The following is a 24,975-nucleotide window of genomic DNA, read 5'->3' on the forward strand; positions in this document are numbered from 1 at the left end:
GAGCCGCTGCTGCTGTTGCTGCTGTTGCCTCCGCTGCTACTGCTGTTGCCTCCGCCGCATCTGCTGCTGCTGCTGCTGCTGCCGCCGCCGCCGTTCAGGCATTGCTCTTCTGTGCACTCTGAGTAAGTAAGCACGTTCATGAACGAGCGGGAAAATGGTAAACATTTTAGTGTAGAACACAACTGACCACAAGCTAGGCGGCTTCTGTTTGTTGCTGTTGTTGTTGTTGTTGTTATCGTCGTCAGTGTTTGGATGGATGTGATCGCGGCTGTGTCTGCAGGCTGCCTGTGATGGATGCGAATGTGGATGGGAAATGCGGACTTGACGGATGTGCGTGCGCATCGCAGACCGATGAATATGCAGATAGACTAATGGATGTTAAGCGGATGAATGTGAGAGCTAATTTAATTTATAATGAAATTGATTGGTGATATTAGTGTCATCAGTCAATCCAAAATAAATTGATTTTGCTGCCTTAGATGAACTCGTGCTCATCGGGATGGTTGCTATCATTTGGCAAGACATATGGAGTAAAGCCTGGCTCGTATTTTGGTCGAGCGACATTTTTCTGCTGATGTATGTGTTCTTGTTATTGCAATATAAGACTTTAATTGAAACCACAATCTCAACACATATCGCAGTGTGCCAGGGATAGCAGTGAATATTAATTAGTTTTTTCGGTAAAGTCACGTTGAAGGGAAACAACAAAATAATAAAATATATAATTAATATATAAATAAGTTGTACTTATTTAGCGTCTAATTTGAACGCATCTCAAAATACCATACAGAAACGGTGGGCATTTTCACTTTTTTAAGAGTCAGTCATAGGCAGTGGAGAAAAGAGGAAGATCTTGAGCCCTGAACTTGAACTGTGGCAGGGAGTCGACAGCACGCCTCACTGGGGGGAAGGAAGTTCCAGACCTTGAGGGCAGCAAAGGAGAATAAGCGACCTCCCACTGAGTGATGGTTGACTTGTGGCTTCGATAGAAATCCTTGATTCCTGGGGTGGAGAGTGCGTACAATGTGACGGGAGGGAACAGGTAGGGAGGGGAGTGTGAGGTGGGGAATCGAGTGAAATGGTGGTGGAGTGAGATTAGAGGAGAGAGGTGGGAGAGTGTGTGGAGAAGAGTGAGACGAGAGAGAGAGAGAGGGAGAGTAGGGCACGCGGAGGGCAGTCGAGTGAGAAGAGAGGGGAACACGTCCTTGCTTTCAACGTCACCGACGGCTGCCGATGTAATTACGAAAGACATCGAGGCGAGCCGCCCTCGATGCGAGATGCGTATCGCGTGAGCATCTTTGGCCACGGTGACGCAGAGTGGACGTCGTGATCAGACGGTGTCACACGGCCCGAGATCGCCCGCTCGCCCGCTCGCCCGCTCCATGTCGAGAGCTAAGCCTCAGCTGTTTTTTTTTTCCTGACGCCTCCAGGCTTGGAAAAACGAGCTGCCGCCGCAGCAGCTGTCCCGTCCATTTGGGCAAGATGCAGACATAACACGTTGGGAATTTACCCGGAATTAAGGAACTTGGCCAGACGAGCGAAAACAACCTGTTCTAGGAAAAAAAAAGGAAGTGTTTGCTCGATTTATATTCTTCTGATTTACAATCTCCTCATTATGCTGCAACAATGTCGCGGTGAGGTAATATTTGATAACGGGGCCCGCTATAAAACATGAATGGGAATTTACACGATTGTGTCTTTAAAGTGAAGACTGAAATGCATTGAGGACAAAAGATTCCCGAGGTGAAATGATCAGAGTGTGACTTCGCATTGCGACTGAAACTTTAAACTTGGAACACAAAATCCCCAATTAGTGCACAGTTGTATTTGACCTTGGGTGGCCTTACTGCATTCATCGGGGGGGGGGGGGAAGGAAAATAAGGCGCTGTTGGCAAAAACGCGGTTGTTGTTACACGGAGTGTTCTTACCCTTGTTTCAGTCGAGAGGGTGAACAGGTGAATTGGGTCGCGGGGAGAGTCTGTCTGTGAAAGGAGAGCAGACATCCGCTCGTGCGTTTCCAGTCGGTAAATTTCCATGGAAAGTGTTACGTTAATCGGGAAGTGCCAGGGCATCTGCACAAAGGAACAAAAAAATACGATTAAGGCAAGCCCTGAAATTCTATCTTTGCGCCAGGGTCTGTTTTAATCGCCGTCTACATCCGTGGGAGCGTTACCGCAGGTCCCACGGAGCAGAGAGGAAGATTGGAGGGGAAGGGATTGGGGGATTGGCTGTACGGGAGTTTGACCAAATTGCTTTGTGGTGCGGCTGGTGACGTTGTCTTTAGCACTCATTGGGACGCGTTTGTGGTCGGGTGAAGCCTGCCTCTAAAGCGTAGTTGCTTGCCATGTATACGCACTTACAGGTAGAGGTGACTTCTGTGACGGATCCCGACAAATCTTGTTTTAACCTAAGCATCGACGATAACAAAACACGCGGTACATTTTTTCTAAAAGTAAGTTTTCGTGTTTTGCAGCATTAGGGGTAGGTCAGAAGTGACGTATCATGCGATGCTAAGCGACGTGCCATGTTATGCTTTTTCTAGGTAAAGCAAGACCTTTTGCATGAGCTACTGCTCATCGCCATAGGTGCAATCGTTGGTACAGGGTAAATAAAATGTGCTCAATTGCATCAGCGTCGTAGGTTGTTCAGAGTTTGCTCTTGCAGCGGTCACTATGATTAATATTGACAGCACTATTTATATGCGATACAAATATTCAGTTTATGACAAGGTAAGGGTGCATTGAGACCAGAAGTCTATCTTTCAAGGCAGATCTGGGTAGAAATAAATATCTCATGACAAGAAACGGTACAGAACCGCCTCGGGCCGAAAATGTTATAACAGTGACGTCGGCATTCTCAATGCAAACAAATTTGAAGTGCAGAGTTAATCGAACTGACACAAGATAAATACAAGTAAAGCATGATACGCAGAGTAAAAACAGGATCCACAATGTAAACAACAGCAACAACCACAACAAACAGTATCAAGGTTAAAACACAAAACAAAATCAACTCATACTCTTTGCTTTTTTCGGTAAAGTCACGTAGATAGAAAATTAATGGGTCACGACGTTTCGATCGCAACACAAGCAACCGTCATCAGGTGAGCAGCTATCTCTCCTGCGTCAGCGGTTCTCCTGCTGTGTTTGTCTCACCTGATGACGGTTGCTTGTGTTGCGATCGAAACGTCGTGATCTATTAATTTTCTACCTACGTGACTTTACGGAAAGAACCAAAGAGTGTGGATTCCTGCAGTCACGAAAGCTTAAAATCAAGATTAAAATCAACCCGGTTCATTGTTGCATTTTAATAATGAAGACTCAACTGTCAGAATGAGTGGCTCGAAATTCTTAAGGTTCCAAGTTCAAAATCCTGGTTTGGATGTTGACTCAGCCCGTCATCCCTCCAGGGTTCAACAAAATGAGTGCCACTCTGAAGGAAAGTCAACAGTGATTCTCCTGTGGATAGACTCGCTCACGCCATAGGAACGTAGATTGTCCACCACTGGCTCAGGGCTGTAAACAGGAGATAAACATCACCGCAGTGCTCATTTTGAGCAAGAAAATTGCTTGTGGAGCTGATGGATTTATTTTTTAGATTAAGCTTTCACGTGCGAGTTAGGGCTTATTAAATTCGCCACTCGTGATGCTGTTGTCATAGCCACACGTGAATCATTAATCCTGATACGGCACTGTTATCCAAGTTGGAAAAAAAACAACATATATAGTGCCTCATTATATGCTGGAGAAACGTTTGTTGACAGCAAATGAATGTAGGAAGAGTTCCAGAAAAAGTTTATTGTTCACCAACATGAGTGTTTGAGCGGTGTTTTAATCGTCTCTTCTATGGCAGCTTGATGTCAAAGATTACACTGTGTTTGTGGCTTACATTTTCAAACAGTAGTTTAAACATCATTTTTAACACTCAACATATTTTCCATGTACTCACACCTCCGATTAGCATGGTTGGCTATGTACGGTGTAAAATAAGTTCATCATACAATTATAACTATTTGATTTCAACAACAAACGACACCTTCCTGTAATAATAGCAATAAATTCGAGTCAATTCACTGCTGGATTAATTCTTCTCCATGCCATCTTGGTCACGTTTGCTTGACCATACTTCACCACTATGGTCACTATGGGCTTGTGAAGGGGGGTGGGGGGGGGAGCCTAGGACCGGTTCAGATATCACTTCGCCACTGATGTTCGCCGTGACTGGGAATCGAATTCGCATCACATTGGGTTCATGACGCAGCGTACTAATCACTGCTCCACCACTCCCCTCCAGTACGGTAATGTACCGATTAGCAAGGTTTGCTACGCACGGTGTGAAAGAAGTTCAACACATATACCATTGACTACAATGGAAAAATATTTTCTTAAAGTAGAAATGCAGTTATTCAATCAGGAATTCCTGTAAACAACCCAATTTTATGCCACATTACATGTCTTCCGTATCTGTATCAAATAGCACTCATGGCTAAACCAACGTTTAAACATAAACAAGGGAATGCTTCTCGGCAGCCTGTCAATCGCATACAAATTGCCAAACCTCGTGTGCGGCTAAAGCTCTTTCCATTTAAACGAAATTGCTCATCTGATGCATAAATCGGAAGCACTTAGCGCCGTTTAGGGAAGCCTGATTATTACAGGAGCACAGCGGGCACGGGAGCGCTCTCTGTGTGCCGCTCGGAATGGATCAGTTTCTGTGATCCGACGGGAGGGATTCCGTGTGCGGTAATTAGCTTAATTGCGCAATATTGACGAGGGTTTTCACGGTATAGGCCTCGCGATCTCGCTCATCACTGCCGGAGTTGGGTGAGCTTATTTTGCGATTTGCGTCGAAGTACCGGGCAAATTGACCGCGCGGCGTACGACGCTCTGGTGGCTTGTGTGGCCATCACGCAAGCACATAACCTTGACGGCTCCCACCTCCCAGCCTTGACAATAACATTGCTAGACCGCATTGTAAATGATAATAATAATACGATTACAAGTTGTTATCATTGCCAAGGATATGCGCTCTTAGGAATTGACCGTTTTGAACGCAGAGATGAGACCAGCAGTTCCAGAGTGTAGACCATAAACGATTATAATTTTCACTTTCTTGGTCATGGGGGTACTTTGACCATACTTCACCATGTCGGTCACTGTGGGTTGGTGAAGGGGGGGGGGGGGCGGGACTGGTTCAGATATCACTTTGCACCCATATCAGGCGTGACCTTGAATCAAACTCAATTTGAAGAGTTCATAGCTGGAGAATTAACCATGTCATCGCTGCCTCCTTTGTTCACCTAGTTGAAAATAAATTCCTGTTATTGCGAGTGACTGCCAGCATTGTGGACATGACACCCGATGGTTATCGTCGAGTGCTAGCTTTGAAAAAAATAAATGTCGTAAGTGCCCATACTACCGGCCTGCCCCGGTTCTTGTCATAATTTACCGGTGGTGGTTATATAACGACGTGTGACGTTTCTAAAGGCAAGGTGGTTAGTGCGATGCTCTGTGAGCCTGCCAAACTGTGTTCAATTCCTAGCGATGACGAATATCAGTTGGGGGGTGTTGGGGGGGGGGGGTGTTTCACTACTATACTTCACAGTGCTGGTCAGCTCAGGTTGGTGAAGGGGGGAGAGGGCAGGACCGTTTCTGATATCACCTGCCACTGACATATTAGCCGTGTTAGAGAAAATGAACTCGGGTGTCCGTATTCATTGTGCAGTGCGGCATACCACTGAACCCAACGACGGTTTGCGCATACACCAGTCAATTCTCACACGGACATCTTGTGGATTTCAAAAGTCTGTTGCAATCTAGAATTCTGGAACATTAAAATTACATCTCGGAGAAACAGAGACTGCCCCAGTATGTCTCCAAGATGAGTCTAAATGTCTCAAGAGGGGGCAAAGCTGAGAGGGCAGGGTGGCGTGCAGCTGAGCATTGGGTATGCGTGACTCATCGGAGCTGGGCGTGAGTGACATTTGGCATCGGCTCTTTTCGTTTATTCTCCAAAGTCCGTACATGTCCAGCGTGGAAGACAAATGGACCTCTGCCATTACGGCTGACATAACTCTCCCCGTAGTATTTCGTCAGATATTGGCAGAGATAATGCATTGACGTTGCCGCTTTCACTCACGTTTATCTGGGCAGGATGAAAATTGAATATTGAATAAAGCAAGTCCTGTGTATGTCTTGAAAATGTTCTGGAAGGGCAGTCTTGAGTGAGTTAAGCTAGTGCATGGCGATGATGTGATCATTTTTCATGCAGCGTGTTTACTTGGGTCTATATTAAACAGCATTTGTAATTCATTATTATTAGCATTTTAATTTTTTTTGTTGGTTACTGTTCTCAAAAACATCACTCCTTGATACCTCAACCCATGTTGTAGTCTATTGCAAGTTGCAATTTATTATTGCGATTTTATTAGCACCATAATGACTGTTTTGCATTTATTTTCACGTCCTCCCTCGCCCGGCTTGACTTGCTAATCCCCTCGCATTGTCGTTCCCATTATGATCCTCGGTAAATTCAAGAATCGTATTAACTCTTGTCTATGTCACCTTCAAGAGCGCTGTTTGTTGCTGGCCACTCGAAAATTTTCGGCTTTTGGGCCCTGTGCTCGGTAACTGATTCTAAAGAATAAAAAAAACAATGCCAATCTTAGCAAAGCAAACCACGTGTTGAATAATACTTAAATTGTTAGGTTGGTAAATGGAGCACTTATCAATTTTGTGTTTGATTTTACACGTCAACAACTTTTTTTTATTACCAATGAAAACACGCGATAGATTTTTATTGCGGTATTTTTATATTTTATATATTTTTTATCGTATGACTTTGTTCACCGGTCCAAGCGGGCAGGGCATCTCGTTTATTTGGTGCCACGTTCATGAACGTGCATCGTTTGTGATCCGCATTTCACAGCAGAGGCACCTTGACGTATCATTAACTGGAAGCCACCACCGGATTCTACATCTCGGCAAACGTGCATCTGTTAGGGCATTTGCATATGAGTTGGCCAGATGGCTCATGGGTGAGAAAGCTGAGCTGGCACTGCTGAGATCCAGGGCTCTGATCTGAGTTCTCATGTGTCGTGAGTTGATGATGTCAGCTCGGTCACCGATTAATGCACAAATACATACTCAAATTTTTTAGTGGTCTTTTACTTAATTTGGCAAAAATTACAGCGCTTGCACTTAAAAAACATTTTGGTTTGATTGACATGCAATTGTGACCCTCTTTTGCGAGGCACGGAGAAGGTGTGCCCCTAGTGTGCATGGCTTGAATTAATCTCGAAAAAGTAGCTCCGTGATGTCTATTTGTGCAGCTATTCTGACACAGGGTGGTGCACTCCTCGCTGCAGAGCTCTGAGTGGACATTTTCTTAATTCCACGACGAAATTTAACCAATGGCACAATTTGAATATTGTGAGATTTTTTTTTTACACGGTGATGACGTACGCCTTGAGAACATGTTGCACTTCATGGGTGTGAAGCGACGTTTGTTTGGGACCTTGTTTACGTCTGCACGAATCCTCGCGTGCTGCGTGGAATCAATAGGAGCCCATTAGCCTAATGGAATGCCGATGGTATTAATGCGTTGGCTGGAAGATGGGGCCCGCGTTATTGGCTCGGCTTTCTTCCAGTGCCATTATCTGGGTCACATTATCGGAGCGGGTCTTCACGGTTCAAATTAGGGTGCAGTGATTCGTTTTCCACGCTTGAGTTGGCAATGCGGAGCGAAGGGAAAGCCTTGCGGTGGTTTCATTTTTCATCTTCCGCCTTCCCGCGATCGTGTGGGCCACATGTGCTGGTGTTTGTTAATAATGCGTCGTGTTAGGGAGGTTTATGTTCGGACAAAAACAACTGTGATCCCCACCGCATATCTCGAACAGAAACTGGATCTGTGTTGATTCCCAATTTTATTGAACTGGTGAGGATAAGTCACGCTGCATGTGCAGGATTACACTGGGTGTGCCATGTGTGTGTGCGTGCGCACACTTTATTTTAATATGGGAGGGGTGATGCAGTGGATTACGCGCTGTGTTATGAACCCAGCAACCCGAGTTTTCTTCCTGGCCACAGCTAATATCAGTGGGGAGGAATATATGAGCCTGTACTGGCCCGTCTTCAAAGAGTATTTTGTGCAGTGTACAAATATCAGGGGAAACAAAGGCAGCCTGGCATAATGCTGGCCACACCACTTCTTCACGCACCATGCCAGCATTAATAGATGCTCACTGACAGCACTCTCCCCCATAGTTTATTTACGTAAAAAAAAAGAAATAATTGTCTTTCTTGCAATGAAATTATGAGTGTGTTGTCTACAATTTGGTTATCTGGTCATCTCCAAGGCCTGAGATGATGTGCTGCAACCCTCGTGTGGATAACGAAGTCTCCTGAAGTGACTTTACGAGTTCGTTCTAAGCTGTCATCTTCCAGGGTCATTTTCTGAGACAAAGTGGTGCATTGCTCGCTGTGAGAGTTTCGAATGGAATTTTCTTCATCTTGTGACATGTGACATCCAAGAAGAAAAAATCAGATGTATTTTTCAAACTTGAGCCGAGGAGCATGCTCGCACTCATGTCGAATAGCGGTTACAAGATTCCTTTTTTCACTAGGTGTAGATCCCACAGGGCTTTCTCACGAAGGGATTCTGACCTTCAAGGCCCTTTTAAATATTTCATGGATACATGAAACACGATAATACGATTTATGCCGAGGAAAGAAGCGCGTACGAATGCACAGAAATCTTTAACACGTGGTATCAATGCTTATTATTCATTTAGTGGCATGCAAAATTGATGGACAAATCATATCGGTGATGTGGTGCCAGTGAATTAATGTTTACACGTTAGCTGAGAGTGGAGCTAGATGCATTCCTAAGTGCTTCTTGCTTGTTGTTTTGAAGGGACACCCTATGCATTCTCACCTTTCAGTGGCCGCCGCTCAATGCCTGCCACGAGTAACCGGTAGCTCGTCATTTAGGGCCCAGTGGGGGCCTGGCACCAATCGTGAAAAAAATAAAAAGTAAAAAAAAACCTTCGGAAATACCGGCTCATCGTAATGATTCTAAACTGCATGCACCATGCCCGTCCCCAAATAAGTTCCCATGCAGGCGCTCGGTGGATTATTACATCGTCAGATTGTGAGAGGTTGGCTTTGGGAGGCCTTCATCCATCAGTGCATTGACCCTGGCTGATGATGACACACTCCATCCCTCCTCTTTCACTGCCCCCCCCCCACTTTCCTCACCTCTGTGGGGTTCCAAGCCCCACAAATATAATTACCCACCGGCCACCCCGTCTGCCACACCTCACAAAAATGTTTCAGAAATGTTATGTAGACTGAGTAATTTATTGCGTCAAAGGAGTTTGGACATTGCTTGCCGAAGCACACCAGGGTTTAGTGGCAATAATGTTGGATGCCAGCCCTGCTCCTGCAATGTAAATATAGCATATAAAAATAAAACGTGTTTACCGACCTCATTGGCCAATGGGCTTGCATTGCTTTATTGACATCCGTTTTCTGCTTTGTTTAACAGTTGTAATGGAAAATATTAACCTTGAAGTCCTAACGGAGTGAACGTTGATTTTTCTTGGTTTCTCGTTGTTTATTTTTATCCCATTCTATCTCGTTAAAAGAAAAATTTGTTGACGCTTTCTGATATACCCTCACCGGTGAAGCTACACTCAGTCTGTTTCCTTTTCCATAGAGACACATGACACCGCAACCTGGGGTTACATCGACTGTACCTCTCTGACCTCTTTATGTGCTATGAAGAAGGGCTATTGTATACTTTTTCTTGTTAAGGCCACATTGTTATTTTTTGATGGATGTGTCGATTTTTTGTGTGCTATTAGTGCCCGTGCACCACTGTCCACGCGGTGTCACCAACAAAGAATTTAATTGCGTCTCATTTTAAATACACACACATAAATGAATAAATCTTACGTTTTAACAATCATTTAGTAAGCAATGCACATAAGGCCGAGTGAAGACCACGCATTCCGGTGATTTAGCATGGCAATGGTCACCGTACGGAGCCCCTCCCTCCTCCGTCTCTGCAATCCTTCTCGGTAGACGATGATTGCTGCTCTCTCCCACTCCTGGCTTAACGCGGCGCGGTCGATGGCTCTGCGATGCCCCCCCCCCCGCCCACCGCCATCGCCCCATCACCTTTTAAGGCCGCTTGCCCCTTTTTTTTGTCCGTCCGTGCGACGCGGGCAGGCTTGGAAGAAGCGCTGGTTCGTCCTGCGCAGCGGCCGCCTGAGCGGGGACGCGGACGTGCTCGAGTATTACAAGAGCGAGAGCGCCCGCAAGCCCATCCGCATCATCAACCTCAACCTGTGCGAGCAGGTACCCGGCGCCGGCGCAACGCGGGGGCATCGTGCGCTTTCCAACACGCTTCTGCGGCCGTCTGGAACGCTCTTACCTCCAACGTTAGGAAGCCACTGGGGCTATGCACTTTTAAATATAGATTGAAAACTCATTTCTTTAGAACTGATTTTTGTGTGTGTTTAGTTTGTTGTCCTTCCCCCACACCTCGGATTAGCACGGTTGGCTATGTACGGTGCGAAAGAAGTTCAACATAATACATACGAAGGATAAGGAGCCTTGCACTCCGAGAGTGGCCTCTGGAATAGAGCAAAACGTACTGGTGCAACTTGCAATGAATCGATTGACTTGTACGCTTGGAGTGCATGCATTGGATGATGCGTTTAGGAGTGGATTACCGTATTTTTTAATTTGACGAATACATTTTAAAGAGAAAGATACCCCCGTATAGTCTTTACAGACTGTTTGGGAAAGTGCTGTTAGCGAGTTCCTATGAAGTCCAACACCGCCTTTGGACGCCTTTATCTCCCCAGTGCTGATATTTATAACACGACACCAGGTACTCATTTAACGCTGAGTCGACCTCAGGGAGGCCCAGGACCGGTTCAGATATTCGTCACCGATGTTGGCCATGAGCGGGAATTGAACTCGGGTTGCCAGGTTCGTAGCGCAGCGTGCAATCCGCTGCACTACCGCTCCCCACACATTCATGCATGCACACATATACACACACCCAACGATGTGCTTGCACACACGCATCTAGATGTGACCCATGTATACGCGAATGCACGTGCAGATAACAGGATGAAGACCTCTCAATTAGCCATATAGATTTGTGTGGCTGGTGCTGTTCACAAGTGGCTATTAATGCTGGCAAGGCGCATGCGTGGGTGGCGTGCGACCAATAACATCTTCTGCCGGCTGCCTCTTCGGTGTCTATTTTAATAATGAGACCAGGACTCAAAATATTGTGCATGGCCAGGAATACAATGTGGATCGCTGGGATCGTGAAGCGCTGGGACCACCCAACACCACCTACTTTACTTCACACAAGCGCACGAGAGAATGGACAACCCGACGACTGGTTGCATGACCCTCAATTTCAGCCAGTTTTCTTGGAGTGGACGGTTCAGTCCAGTCCCCGCTACAGCCGCCCGCCCGCCCGTTGGCTTCTGTGCATGCGATTTTGCTGATGGGTTCACCCGCATGTGTTCTCAGGTGGACTCAGGCCTCACGTTCGATCGCAAGGAGTTTGAGAAGAGCTACATCTTCGATCTGCGCACCATCGATCGCACCTTCTACCTGGTGGCCGACAGTGAGCACGACATGAATAAGTGGGTGCGCTGCATCTGCGACGTCTGCGGATTCAACCCCACAGACAGCGATGGTAAATCAACGCTCGGTCGCCTCCACCATCACCACTATCAGCACTTAACTTTCCACTACCAGCACCACCACTAATACCCAGCCCTCTCATCACTACCGTCACCACTGTCATCACCACCTTCTTGTGAATACTAAATATGTGGGCATTTTCAACTTACATCGCCGGAATTGATTTCTTTGACACACGGAACACCCCTGTCATTATCCTCATAATCTGTAGCAGCAGCAACGTCTCATTGTGTCACTTTGCAAGAGGACAGGCACATGAAAAGGCATAATTTCATTGGGTAAATCGATTCCTACGCTCACTATGAATAAAATCGTTCCTATAAGCAACGATTGTTGACTTGAAACTTTTGTGACTGCAGGAATTCATATTCTTGGTTCTTTCGGTAAAGTCACGTAGAAAATAAAATAAAAATAACATAAAGACCGCTTGTGTTGCGATCGAAACGTCGTGGGGGTTTTTTGCTTTTATTATTTTCAAGGTATTATTATTTTTTAATTTAAATTTATTACCTGTTATTTTTATTGAATTTTCTATCTACGTGACTTTACGAAAAGAACCAAGAATAGGGTTTATATGATTCATGTTTTGCACTGTCTATGTTTATCTCATATAAATATTGTTATTACGGATGATGCAAAAATCTGTTTGTTTGATTATTACCCATTGCAAAGAGCACATAAATGTAAACACGAACTAGAGTGGATATTTGATAGTAAGCACTGTTTGTCTAAATATATTACAAGATGTTGACAAATGTCTTCCCGAGGCCACTTTATAATCATGTGCTCAGGGTATATTATGGCCGATGAAAGCTCTTTGCGCTCTGCGTAGGGAATTTGTGCGCAAACCGCAAGGTAGGAGAATGAGGAGTCACTTTTCATTACTTCCCGCTGACAGATGCATTTGCTTGGCAGAGAAAGGCGCACGGTTTGAATAAAAATCAATGGCAATCGGGCACATTGTTTATATATCGCATGACGCCCTGAGTCACGAAAAATAGCTATCGCTAACTACGAATCCATTCCGCGAGCAGGTGGCAATTTTACTTACATCACCGTGATCACGCGGCTTTCATATCAAGTGCGCAGCTCGTGCGCAGCGTGCGGTTAGGGGAATGAGAATGACACGGTCATGATTTAAGTAACAGATGCTTGTTGGCCTGGGACGTTTCCTGCTGTCCGTAATGACGGTGATAATAATGATGATGAGATTGTGCGCGCGGCAATGTGAAGGAACAACTTGCGGTTGGATCACCCTGAATGCACTCGGTCTTGTCAGTTAAAGGTTGAGCCTGAAGCTAATTGGTTGAGCCTGGTGAGTACTCGAATGGGTCACTACCGGGGGGCGCTTGCCAGGTGTTGTAGGCATGGGGCTATGAGGAGCCCAGAAGAAGTCAGCGCTGAGTGTCACCCTCTTATATTTGCACGGTGGGTGAATCACTCATGATTCTAAACGTCACAAGGCAGGATCCTCCTGAAACAGGTGCCTTGTAACTCGTGTGATTTTCTTCGTTTAATGTTAGGCGCAGTTATTACATTGGTATATTCAGCTCAGGATTTAAGCATTCATTTCTAAGGATTACATTTAAGAATGTATAGTTACTGTCGAGTGTTTGCGTCAAGGGTGTATCAAGCCAACGTTATTTACTTTTTTACGAATAAAAATGAACCCCGTAGCGTGTAGAGTTTCAGAGGAGTTCACGACGTCACACACATTTAGACCTACTCGGTTAATTTGTTTTTATTTTACCGGATAAGAGTGTGCCGCTGTCAGTTTACACTCCGACGGTGGGATGGGATTTTGTTCTTGTGAGAGGTTCGGTGTCCGTTTCGGCTGTTGGGGCTCTGCGATGATTTTGTTTATTGGTGTGGAGTAGAAGCAGCAGTCTGGCGAGCGAATAATGTAGGACACATTATGCATGCAAAAACCACCTCGCAACTCCGTTTTGCAGATGATGTTGATGGAGACCCTGAGACGTGGATTTGAATATGCTTTGAAAAGGTTTGCAAAAACACAATTTTCATTGGATGCCTCATGGGGGTTAGGTTGCCAAGTTAAAATAAACTGCAGTTTTCATTGTCAATACCGTCCGTAATTTATTCGACACTTTATGATTCATGGCATATTTTAGTCAATAAGAATGCACAATAATGTTTTGCCTTTTGTCAATCCATTGCTGGATGAAGGCCTTCCCCATGGTGTGTCGCTCATGATGGTTGTTTGACTTCACCACACTAGTCCAGTGCATGCCAATTGGCAAAGAGGGGTGCCCAGGACCGGTTCAGATATACCTCACCGTGCGCTAACCACTGCACCACGGCTCCCCCCTCACCCCCCGCCCCTTTAGTCCTATTATGAGATATTTCAAGTTTATGTTTGTACATACGAGTGATATTTGTCAGTGTTTTCAGTAAGTCTTAGCGCTTGTATATGGATGGTGTGATGGGGGGCGTGGGGGGGGGGTCGATCACGTGGCTTGAAAGGCACCGCAGCCTGGGCCTGCCTTTGTAATTAAGGTTGCTGAGCCTTCCTGCAGACACAGACACGAGCCTGACCGGAACGTCGCAATTTTATCCGTGCAAATATCCGTGCCACATTGCCAAGCTTCTCCCCTTTCTCAGGGAATTTGCGAACGCGGGGAAAAAAAAAAAACTAGTCCTCCAAAAATTAACCTCATTGTTTCCGCACTGTGCCACACGTCGACAATTAAATTTAGCGGGTTTGGACTGAGCGGCCGCGGTCAAAGTTGCCGTCGGTTCACTCCTCCTTTTTTTCCGGTGTTTGCCCGGAGCTCATTTATGTTACGCCGATGAAACTGTGACGGCACGGAGTTTTTGCAGCCTCTCCAGCCGTTGCTTGAGATTTTAAATGTTTGCTGTGACGGCCAAGTCATTTATGAAATGCGTTATAGTGATTTTCTTCCATTTGCTTATTATCGTTTGATTTTCTAAAACGCGAACAAATAAATTAGTTGTTAGAAAAAATATATCTATAAATTAATATTCTTTGGACAGGCTAAGGGCTAAATAAATGAATAGCAATCGATTCTGGGCCTTTCATAAGTCAACTCAGCATTACAGGAGCACTTGCTGTTGTGTATTAACCTCAACAAGCCCAGTGCCGGCCTCACCACTGTGTGTCGTGATGGTCTTAATAGATGCTCTCGAATATAACTTATCCCAACAAGCATATAGAGGGTAAACAGGAGGTCTTTGTCTTTTCTACGTACAGTTCTGGTAATTGGTAGTGGGATATATATATTGGCTTAACAGCACAAATAGGATCTGAAAATGTTGTTATGAAACATCCGGCACCTTTTGAAACCTAGAGAGGAAAATGGGAATGGGCAGAGGTTAATTATGTAAAATGTTGTTCTCTGTTAGGGGGCTCAAATGTAAAAAAAAACCCCATTGTTATTCATTAAATAATTAATGAATGGGCACGTGGGAATTCACACCACTCACTCACAACTGTTTATATGTACAAGCAGTATGCTGCCTATGGGTAAATAAATAATAAATGCGTATCTACATACCTTTGTTGATCCACTCATAGATGAAGGCGTCCCCCATACCATATTGGTCATGCGAGTTTTTTGGCCATGCTTCACCATGCTTGTGAGTGTGCGTTGGCGATAGGAGGGAGGCCCCATGGCCAGTTCAGATATCCCTCACCATTCGTGTTTGCCACGGGTGGGAATCGAACTCAGGTCGCCGTGTTCATATTGCAGCACGCTAACTACTGCGGCACCGCTTCACCCTGTAACATGTGCAAAAGATAATAACATTATTACCTTCTTATTCAACACATGAACATCGTCGTAAAAAAAAACACTACAAAAACATTCAATTTCAATCTGCAGGCGCACCGAGAGCCCAGAGGTTAAATAGGGGTGTAATAAGACTTCCTTTGCCCCAATTCCCAGTGGGCTACTTTTCATGCTTCATTTGAATTGAGATGAAAAATCTGTCGGAGCATCAGCGGAACACAGGCAGCAACGTTAACATGAGTCTCCAGCAAGCCCAAAGGTTGCCGCCGCCGCCGCCGCTGCGGCTGCGGCAGAGGGGGCTCAGAAGCGGCAGCGCTCGCGTCAGATTTCAAGGTTTTTTGCCGATTGGAAACCCAATCTCGCCCCCCCCCTCCCCCACCCCCCATAGTCCGTGCCGCACATCGTTTGATTGGCTTGAAATCCAATTTGAGGGATGGCGTTGAGACTGAGAAGGGACGGTTCGTATAATAACGCAATTTCGCAGTCTGGATACAAATTTTCTGACAAAAAAAAAACCCTCCCCGCTGTGAGCTGTCCAAGGACATGCGTCATCGTGGACAGTCAGCTCTCCTGCATGCCCTACTTTTCTGTTTTCCCATAAACCACAATTGGTTTATTTTATAGGGCATCATGAGAACTTGTCGGTGGAGTACAACGTCTACCCTCGGTGGCGAGATGTTAACTACCTTGCTTGATATACAGGAGGCGTGGGTTCAATCCCGACCCTGATGCCTGTATATTTGGAGTTTGTGTGTCTCTCTCCCCGTGGTCACGTGGATTTTTCTCCAGGTCCTCCTGGTTTTCCCCCCCACATTTAGAAACATGCATTTAGAGTATTTGGCTGCTATAAATTTCCATGTGATAAGCCACTTTGTTGAACTATGATTTGTGGCCAGGTCGCTTCTGAAAAAGAGATATATATAGTTCAGCGGGCCTTATCTGGTAAAATAAAAATAGTTGTAGTTGTATAACTGTTTCTATTCGATGTTCACTCATCTAACCTTTAATACATCTGCCTATACCTGAGTCCTAAGTGACTCAGATATGCGACACTGTACTGTATTCATCACTTCTATTCAGGGAAGCTTTGGTAGTTGTTTAGGTCAACTGTTGATTATTTATAGTAATAAAAATGAGTACAGCTTTAATCCAATACTGTGTTAGTCATGGGGGTTATTTGATTATACAGGACTGATTCAGATATCTCCCAGCCCTCGTGTGAGTCATGGCTGGGAATCGAACCCAAGTCTCCAAGTGCAAAGTGTTGTGCATGAACCACTGGGCCACCGCTGTCCCGCCTTTGTAATTTAGTTGGAGGTGTTCCCCATTTTCCCATTTGGATCATGACACCAGCAAATCAGAATAAGCAGTCTCCTTTTGTAAAAACCAGACAGGGATAACGTCATCGGGCATTTAATGTTCAGTGTACAACACGCCCTGATCTTTGTCTAATGCCCTGCAGAATTAGCTAGCAATAGGTGCATTATACTATTCCACTTCGATGTAATATTGCAACCCTTGCATGTTGATTCATATTCACATTTTCCATAACGCTGTGGCAGTGCATTACCACACTTGCGTGTGATTTGTGTGCCTGCTTCATTGCCAGCGGTAATTGCGTCTGCGGGACTGCCAGCGTTTTTAAATCTATCACGTGTTGCTGTAAACAGTCTTGGTACTAAGATACACATTCATTTTCACTTTCACGAGTGCCTTTCACAAGGAAATTGTAGCCGATAAATCTAACAGGCATAACTTAAGACACGTGTGTCAACAGAGCATAATGATAATTAAAACATATTGAAATCGGTTTTAACATGACGATATCGAAATTTGAAAAATATTAAAACCGACGATAATTTGTTGACACGTGTATGGGCGAGCGCATGCTTTGGATTGGTTATGAGGCCAAAAGCAAAGCCCCATTCTCTCTCGCTGTATAGCAAATGCCAGCAATTTGCTAGACCTCAATGAATAACTCTGGACCACCATGGCAAGTAAACCCGATCAGCTGTGTTGTCATCGAGGTCTGATTTGTTTAATAACTTGGAGAGCCACCAACTGTACCTTGGCTTGCTTCGTGATCATCAGATGACCTTAGTGTTTATATTATTCAAGTGCCAAGTATTGACAACTGGCAGTTTGCCCAAAGTGAAATACTTCTTTGCATCTCAAACGCCTTCTAGTGAGGTCCCACTAGGATGAATATATACTTTTAACCACTTTTTAATCACGCACAACTTATTATTATTTTTATTTAAGAGGACACTGTGCCTACTGTGTGGTACGGTAATACAGACGTTGTACAAAATCACGTTTAAGCTCTTACTACTAAATTGCGTCTGGGAGAAAGTCTCTACAAAGTGTTGTCCATGTCCTTTTCGAGCACGCCCGTGTTTTTCACGGGCGTCGTTTGTGAAAAGAGAAGCAAAAGCAAAAAAACCCCATGACCTTAACATTGTTATTTTTCCCCTCAAATGTTTTTTCCCCCTCTTAAACGTAAACGCCGCTGGTGTGGGGTGGGGGGCGGTTGTGACAAAAATAAGCGACGTTGGTGGATAAATTCACCTTCCTGTTTTTTTTATATGTTGCTGTTGTTGAGGTGAGGATTTGATCGCGGTGGAAGGGCGGTTGGGGGCTGGGCGAGCACAGGGGGAGGGGGAGTGGGAGGAAAGTTTTGATGGAGGGGATCCTATCTTTGTCAATAATTACGTGGTTGCGAGGGGCAAATGTGGGGGGAAGGGGGGGTTGTTTTTAGACACCGCTACAGAACGGATTCTGTTGTAACGGCAGAACGGCGTTGGCGTGCGGTCTGTGTGTTTGTGTGAGTGTGTGCGAGGTGACACGGTCAGTGCGCTGTGCTACATCCCCAATGCCCTGAGTTCAGTCAATAAACACACACACACACTGCTGCGGCAACTGCTCTCTGAACCTGGCTTGAAGCTTCCATAGGTTAAATTAATATGATATTATACGATTCAGCCCTTTTTCAATGCACTGCCTACTAACCCCTTGGAACACGTTTAGAGTTTGCCTCGCTCGCTACTATCCGCATGTTTCTATATGCAATTGTTTTTTTTTTAATTCCTGGTAAGCTCCACTGAGCTACATAGCTCTTGTTTAGAAGCGACCTGGCCACAAATGATAGCTCAACGAAATAGCCGATCATGCGGCAATTTCTCACGGCTAAATGCTCAACACGCATGTTGATTCTAAATGTGGAGGGAAAGACAGGAGAACCCAGAGGAAAATCCACGCGAACCACGTGGAGAACATGCAAACTCAAAATATACGCGTGTCGGGGTCGGGATCGAACCCACGACCGCTTGCCCACCATGCAAGGTAGTTAACGTTTTGCCACCATGGCGGAAATGTTGCATACAGGAACTTAACAATGAAATAATAACCTACATTGCTTAGTCAGTCCGTTGCTGCATAAAGACCTCCCCATGCCATATCGGTCATGGGAGTTCTCTGGCCCATACTTCACCATGTTGGTTCGTGTCGGTTGGTGAAGGGTGGGGGGGGGGGCAGTCCCAGGGCTAATTCAGATATCACTTGCCACTGATATCAGCCGTGGACAGGAATCAAACTCGGGTTAATGAGTTCAAAGCCGGAGAACTGACCTTTGCATTACTGCTTCCGCTGGGTTCACCTAGTTTAAGATGAACTGGTATCGCGAGTGAATGCTAGCATTGAAGAAATGACAGCTGATGGTTATCGTCAAATGCTGGCTTGTAAAAACCTTAGAGAAGCGCCCACTGCCTTGGTTCTTGCTATCGTTTGCCAGAGGAAGGCATTAAGCGGAGTGTGAATTTTCGAATGGCCCAATGGTTAGTGGCACGCTCGGTGAATCTTGACAACCGAGTTTTATTCCTAGCAACGACCAGCGTCAGTGGTCTGCGATATCTGTGGCAGTCCTGGGCCCCCATCCTTCACCATCCTGCACTGACCAATGTAACCGAGTATAATCGAACAACCCCCATTACCGACTAACGACTTGGGGGGGGGGGGGGGGGGTGGCCTTTACCCAACATTGGGTCGAGACGGCAGTGGCAGGACACACTGCATTCCCGATTTCTCGATGATATTTGCACACTGGCAACCCGTGCTTCGTGGCCAAATCTCCTTGCACTGATCCCAACGGGAAACGAGGCTCTCACGTGACCCCCACCTCGTTCTGTTTGGATACCCTACTGCGCTCGTGACTTGTTCATTCCTAAGCCAATGTCTGTGGGTATTATTATTATTCTTCCTTCATCGAGCGCATCCCGGACAAAAACAGGCACCCTCGCTCCGCCGGCCGGGGAGAGAAAAAACAACCCTGTTGAGCTTAGACAAACGCACCAGCCCAAGGATGGCCGATAATGTGACGGAGGGGAGAATTATGACTGACAACAAAGCATTAAACTATGCCTGGCTCCGAACCAGCATTGTAACTAGGGGTTGGCATATTGACCAAAAACCTAGTGCACTGTGACCACGCAGTTGTAAATCTTTGGGCGCTTGGCTCACGCGCGTTTTTTTTCCCTCCATGCTTTGTATGAAATTCGCAACATCCGAAAAATACACGACGCCAAGGTTAAAGGTCGGCGTAATCATTTTTTGCGAGGCGAGTTGCGGTTCGGAGCACGCTGCTTTGGCGGCGATGATGTGGGGGGGGGGGGGGTGGGGGCGCTGCCTTGGCAGCAGTTATCTCCCAGCGCGTCTAGGGCGCCATAAACAGCGAGGCCAATCTGCTGCCGCAAAAAAAAAACGTAGCTTGAATAATGCAGGCCCGTCTCGGGGCCCGAAGGTCACATTGTGGGTGGCAGTGATGGCAGGAGTTGCGGTGACAGTCGGGGTAATGGCTTAATTTATTCTGCCTGCCTTTTGAACAAATGGGGAGAGTGTACGTGCGTGCACACCCGTGATCGATGCCTGAGCTCCCTTAGGAGAATTGGAGGAGAAAAAAAGACTTGCCATCAAGCAAAGCGGCGAGAGGGAGGGAATGGCACTGCCGGGATTGAGTGGGGAGTACGTGAGCGGTGAGGGGAGACGAGTGTGTGGGGCTTATTAACACCTGTGTCTCCCCAGCTTGCCCCGCAGTATTTATGTGCGAGCGGCATGCTTGCCTGCCTGCGTGCGTGTGCAGTCGTGGGCGAAAACACTCATGAAAATTGGCTGCTAAACCGTGTGGAGCTAATGGCGTCAATAATGAAGTACTCCAGTGGGCAATGGAAAATTTAGAGGCCGGTCCTTTGAACAGCGATGCATCTTGCTGCAGGGCAATTGTAGCCAAAAAAATACTGACCGGCATCGTTCAATTTTCGTTTAACTTTTGTTTGTATTTTTTGCTAAGAGGCTCTGACAGCCCCCATTTTAGTCGGCACATGGGTCAATGTTGTGAAAATGTTTGTGAGAATTTAAATGGGTGAACCTTGACTTCAAACATGGTCATGCTACCCGGGGACCACTAACACGACATGCAATTAGCATTAGGCGTATGGAACGCGCTGCTTCCTTATCAAGTTGTGCTAATTACAATTAAATGGTACCATTTGTGAAATGAGGGCATGTTAGATGTCTAATTGCTCCGTTTAACCCTTTAGTTGGGCACAGGGCAAGCTTTGCCACTGCTGGGACGAGTGCTGTTGGCAAGTGCCTATTAAGACCAACACGGCACACAACGAACTGGTTGGTATGGTCGGAAAAACGTGTACATCTTGCCATGTGTGAATGGCCTATGCTGATTTTGACCACACTGCACGAGGTACTTGCAGGAATCCCCAGGGCCGAGATGGCCACGGGTAGTTTGTACCATGGTTTGTTGATTCGATCCTGGATCACCGGGAATGTGGTGCGTTGTTGCGGGGCCACTCCTCAGTGCTTACTTCTCCATTTCACAAGCCAGACGCGGAATCGTACTCGTGCAAACATTACGCACGCGGTGATTCGCGAAGCACAATCTTTTCCGACTCCCCAAGAAATGTTGGCACGGAATGGTGCCTGTAAGAATAGTTAATTTTCGAGCGTGTATGTTGTATGGTTGGAATGGGGGCACAGTTGTAGCACACTGCACTATGACTCTGACGACTTGATTTCTGTTTCTGCCCATCACTAGCAGCAGTTTTTCTTGCTGTGGTTATCCCACCTGATGACGATTGCTTGTGTTACGATTGAAACGTCACGTGATCTATTATTTTTCTACCTACGTGACTTTACCGAAAGAACCAACGAGTATAGGCATTTAAATTGTTAAATAAACTTGTCCTCTGCCTCTTCTTCAGCAGCCGCCACTGACCAGCATGGGTAAGTTTGGTTAAGCAACCCCCATGACTAATACGGCGTTGGAGAGGTCTTCCTCCAGCAGTGGATTGATAGAGGGCCATACATTCCTAATTAACAATGCATTTACGTGTTGTATGTGGTTGTTTCATTCAGGCTGTGGATTCTGTACACACCACAAGGGCACAAAACAATCAATGATTGAATCGAATAATGACCCAGAATCACGAGAGTTAGTTGAATCTTGGGTGAAGTGAGTTCTCATGTTCCCCTACAAACACGGACACACACACATACGAACAGACACACACTCATAATAGCACTTAAAGGGAGCACCTCCCGTGGGCAACGCAGTCCAGAGGCGGTAAAGCCATTGGTTGAAGGGTTAACGATCCCAAGTGGGAATTAGCAATGGGCAGGCTACATTGCATATGGGGCAATCTCTTACAAAAAGTGGAGCGAAGGCTTGAAATGCCTGATGCAGTGAGAGGCGGGTCCGTAATAAATGCGCGCGGCACGTTAGCGATGCATGAAGGGCACAGGGCACCCCCCAGCTTTGGCAGAAAGGAGGGAGAGAGAGAGAGAGCGGGAGGGAGAAAAAGTGGTGCATTAGTGCATTAAAAAATCAACCACCCCACTGGGAGTTTAGAAAGGGAGGTGTGGGTTGTGGGGAGATGGGGCTGGGGTGGACATTGGCAGACTTGATGGATGTTGGGAGAGAGTAATCTGATTTTGAATTAAATATTTCCTCCAACTATTTACACACCCACGCACACGCGCACACACACACACAATTGCTTTTCCTAAAATTACCTTCTGTCTAGTTTTTTGGCAGAAGATTGATTGCGGTTTGCTTAGACGAGCTATCTTATGAGCAGCTTCGCACCTTTCTGTAACATTTTAGAGGAATTAATGCAGGCTTCGCAAATCGGCTCCATTCCTTATTTCCATCAAACTCGCCAGGGTCTGCGGTGCCGAATTGCAGGCAGGTCCAGATGAATGAAATCCATGTTAATGGCATTTTTCCACCAGTGTCACACACAGCCTGCCCCCCCCCCCGTTTCTTCGAGCCCCTCAAACTCTTCCAACACCGGCAATAGCAGCGGAGGGCAAATGTTTTTCAGGCTGCCCAGTTCCCTGGCTCGAATAATAAGCACCGTGTAATCACATTGGGCGAGGTAATGCCTTTTGAGGCCTAGCTTCTGGAATTTGAGTGACATGTGGCTGCTTCCGGGGCTGCCTCCCCGACTGAGTGGCCCGTATACCTCGAGCCGTACACACGTATTGCTCGCGCTGTCCCGTGCGTCACACCACCCACGCGGACTGCGCCCATCCATCCGTCTCGCTGTCCGTCCCTCCGTCTGTCATCCCTGTGCCCGTTAGTCCATTCGTCCGCGGGTTCATCCATCTATCCGTCGATTCGGCTGTCCAGGTGTCTGTCCGGCTGCCCCTCTTGTCCGTCCATTAAACCGTCCGTCCGCGAAATGTTTTCGTAGTATTTTCGTCTTTGTGCCTGACCTGCCCGGCTTCCTGAGTCGGAGGACGCAGGGCGGTGTCGGCCGCCACTTCCTCCCCCGTTGTAGTGGACACCGAGTGCGCCTGCCGCCGCTCGTCACCCCGTGCCGTCGGCGCGCTTTGATGATGATGATCATGACGATGGGTCCGTTACCCACCTCCCCCACCCCATCCCACACCCAGAGGGGATGCGCAGACGTGTGAAATGTGTGGCGGATGCCTCATGCGAGCAGGCGCGGGTCATGTGTTTGTGTTTAATCATCAACGTGCGATTACATTTTGTTCATTCCACGCTGACTCACGCATTGATATCTGTATGACCAAGGTGGTGTATTTATACATTGGAAGTCCTAAGTTGGTTACGTCATGTCATCCTAATGCACGGCCCTCGTTAAAGCCCTGTTTTGTTACGGGTTATTCATTGCTTGCTGGAGCAGCACTAGTTTAATTACATTAACATACATTTGGTGGATTGATGTAAGCAATACATATTTGCGTGTTCAGTTGAAATTACAAAACTGCGCGAGTATTACTCGTGCACTCATCTAGTCATATTTCGGGCGCTTAAAACAAACTGTCTGTAATGACACAACTTTCATTCAATAAATAACGTTTTTGTGCAGGGTTTAATATAAATGTAAAAAAATCGTACAGAGTATGCGCGCGAGGCACAAGCGGTAAGTCACACGCGGTAGGATATGGAGGTGGCCGCGTAGCTCCGAGGTCAAAGCGCTAGGCGAGCACTGTTTGAAAAGCCTGGGTTCAAGTCCAGGAGGATGAAGCACTCCGTGATTATAGCGGGTTCTCTAGGGTAGTTAGTTAACCGTGTCTGCAAAAAACAGCACTGATACCAAATTTTATTTTATACTTAATTTGACGAATTTCCAGCTCTGGATAATGAAATATATCAGTTTGACTGCCATCCGATGGATGTTACTCTCCCCCGTGTGGGATAAGAGGTCGCTTGAAGCGACTTCGGAAGTAGTGCTGCAATTTCCACTTCCGCTCATCGCTCTCAAACACAGTGCGTTGTCTGTAATGCTCTGTAAGAGATCCGAATGGATTTTTCACCTCGTCACATGATGCCGATATCACAATCGGAATAACGCTTCTGGGAAAAGAAAAAAAAAATAACAATCCGTGATTCAGCACAGAGCAAAGACGCACCATTGCCAGCGCGCGTCCATCCGGGCAGGAGCTCTGCCAGCGCTCGCCATCGGCACGGCGCTCGCCGAGTCCCCGTGAAACCGTGTATCATCGTCGGCGGCGACCCGTCTCGTGATGCACACATCAGTTTCCTGGCCGAGGAGGAGGGGTGGTGGGGCGGGCGGCCCAGATGTTGCCTCGCCTCTTCCCGCGTGCCCGCGCCGCTGCTCACACGCTTTCCTGTTTGCCGCGCGCCAACGGCTATTCATAGGCCGCCCGAGGTCCGCCACAATCGATTTTGCTGCCGTTTCCCGTGTGCCGCGCCGGAAGATTGAGCCCGAGGCTCGGGCCCCTGCGTCGTTTGCATCGCGAGGCCGTGACAAACGCGGCCTTCCTGCACCCGCCGCTTCTTGTTTGTGCGATTTTTTTTTTCTCTTCAATCCAACGAATGCTGAGCAGAGTTGTAATTCACAACTCGGGGACCGTGTAAGGAGGGGAGGGGGGGGGGGGGCGGCGCCCTTGCTTACTGAGGATGCTGAACA

The 24,975-nt window shown here is 46.6% G+C and overlaps 1 protein-coding gene and 1 long non-coding RNA gene across 5 annotated transcripts in view; one reads left to right on the forward strand and one right to left on the reverse strand.

The window, feature by feature from the left end:
- Window positions 1-24,975, forward strand: part of GAB1 (GRB2 associated binding protein 1) — a 106,388-nt gene that overhangs the window by 62,220 nt on the left and 19,193 nt on the right. For 2 of the 3 annotated variants that reach the window (XM_032955250.2, XM_032955251.2), the window contains exons 2-3: window positions 10,233-10,361; window positions 11,559-11,727. In XM_032955250.2, the coding sequence (XP_032811141.1) occupies window positions 10,233-10,361; window positions 11,559-11,727 (298 nt within the window). Of the gene's footprint in view, window positions 123-10,232; window positions 10,362-11,558; window positions 11,728-24,975 lie in introns of all 3 variants that reach the window. The other variant, XM_032955252.2, reaches the window with a different exon arrangement.
- LOC116942865 (uncharacterized) lies at window positions 117-23,743 on the reverse strand. Of its 2 annotated transcripts, XR_012941826.1 has the most exons (4): window positions 23,291-23,743; window positions 15,272-15,495; window positions 1,929-2,072; window positions 117-1,002 (listed from the first exon to the last, which is right to left on the reverse strand). It is a non-coding gene; the product is annotated as an uncharacterized LOC116942865 (long non-coding RNA). The 2 variants fall into 2 exon arrangements; XR_004402860.2 differs by lacking the exon at window positions 117-1,002 and having other exon boundaries at window positions 1,531-2,072.

The sequence above is a fragment of the Petromyzon marinus genome, chromosome 16, assembly GCF_048934315.1.
Source record: "Petromyzon marinus isolate PM22_M1 ecotype Great Lakes invasive population chromosome 16, UKy_Petmar_22M1.pri1.0, whole genome shotgun sequence".
In the NCBI taxonomy this organism is placed as follows: domain Eukaryota; kingdom Metazoa; phylum Chordata; class Hyperoartia; order Petromyzontiformes; family Petromyzontidae; genus Petromyzon; species Petromyzon marinus.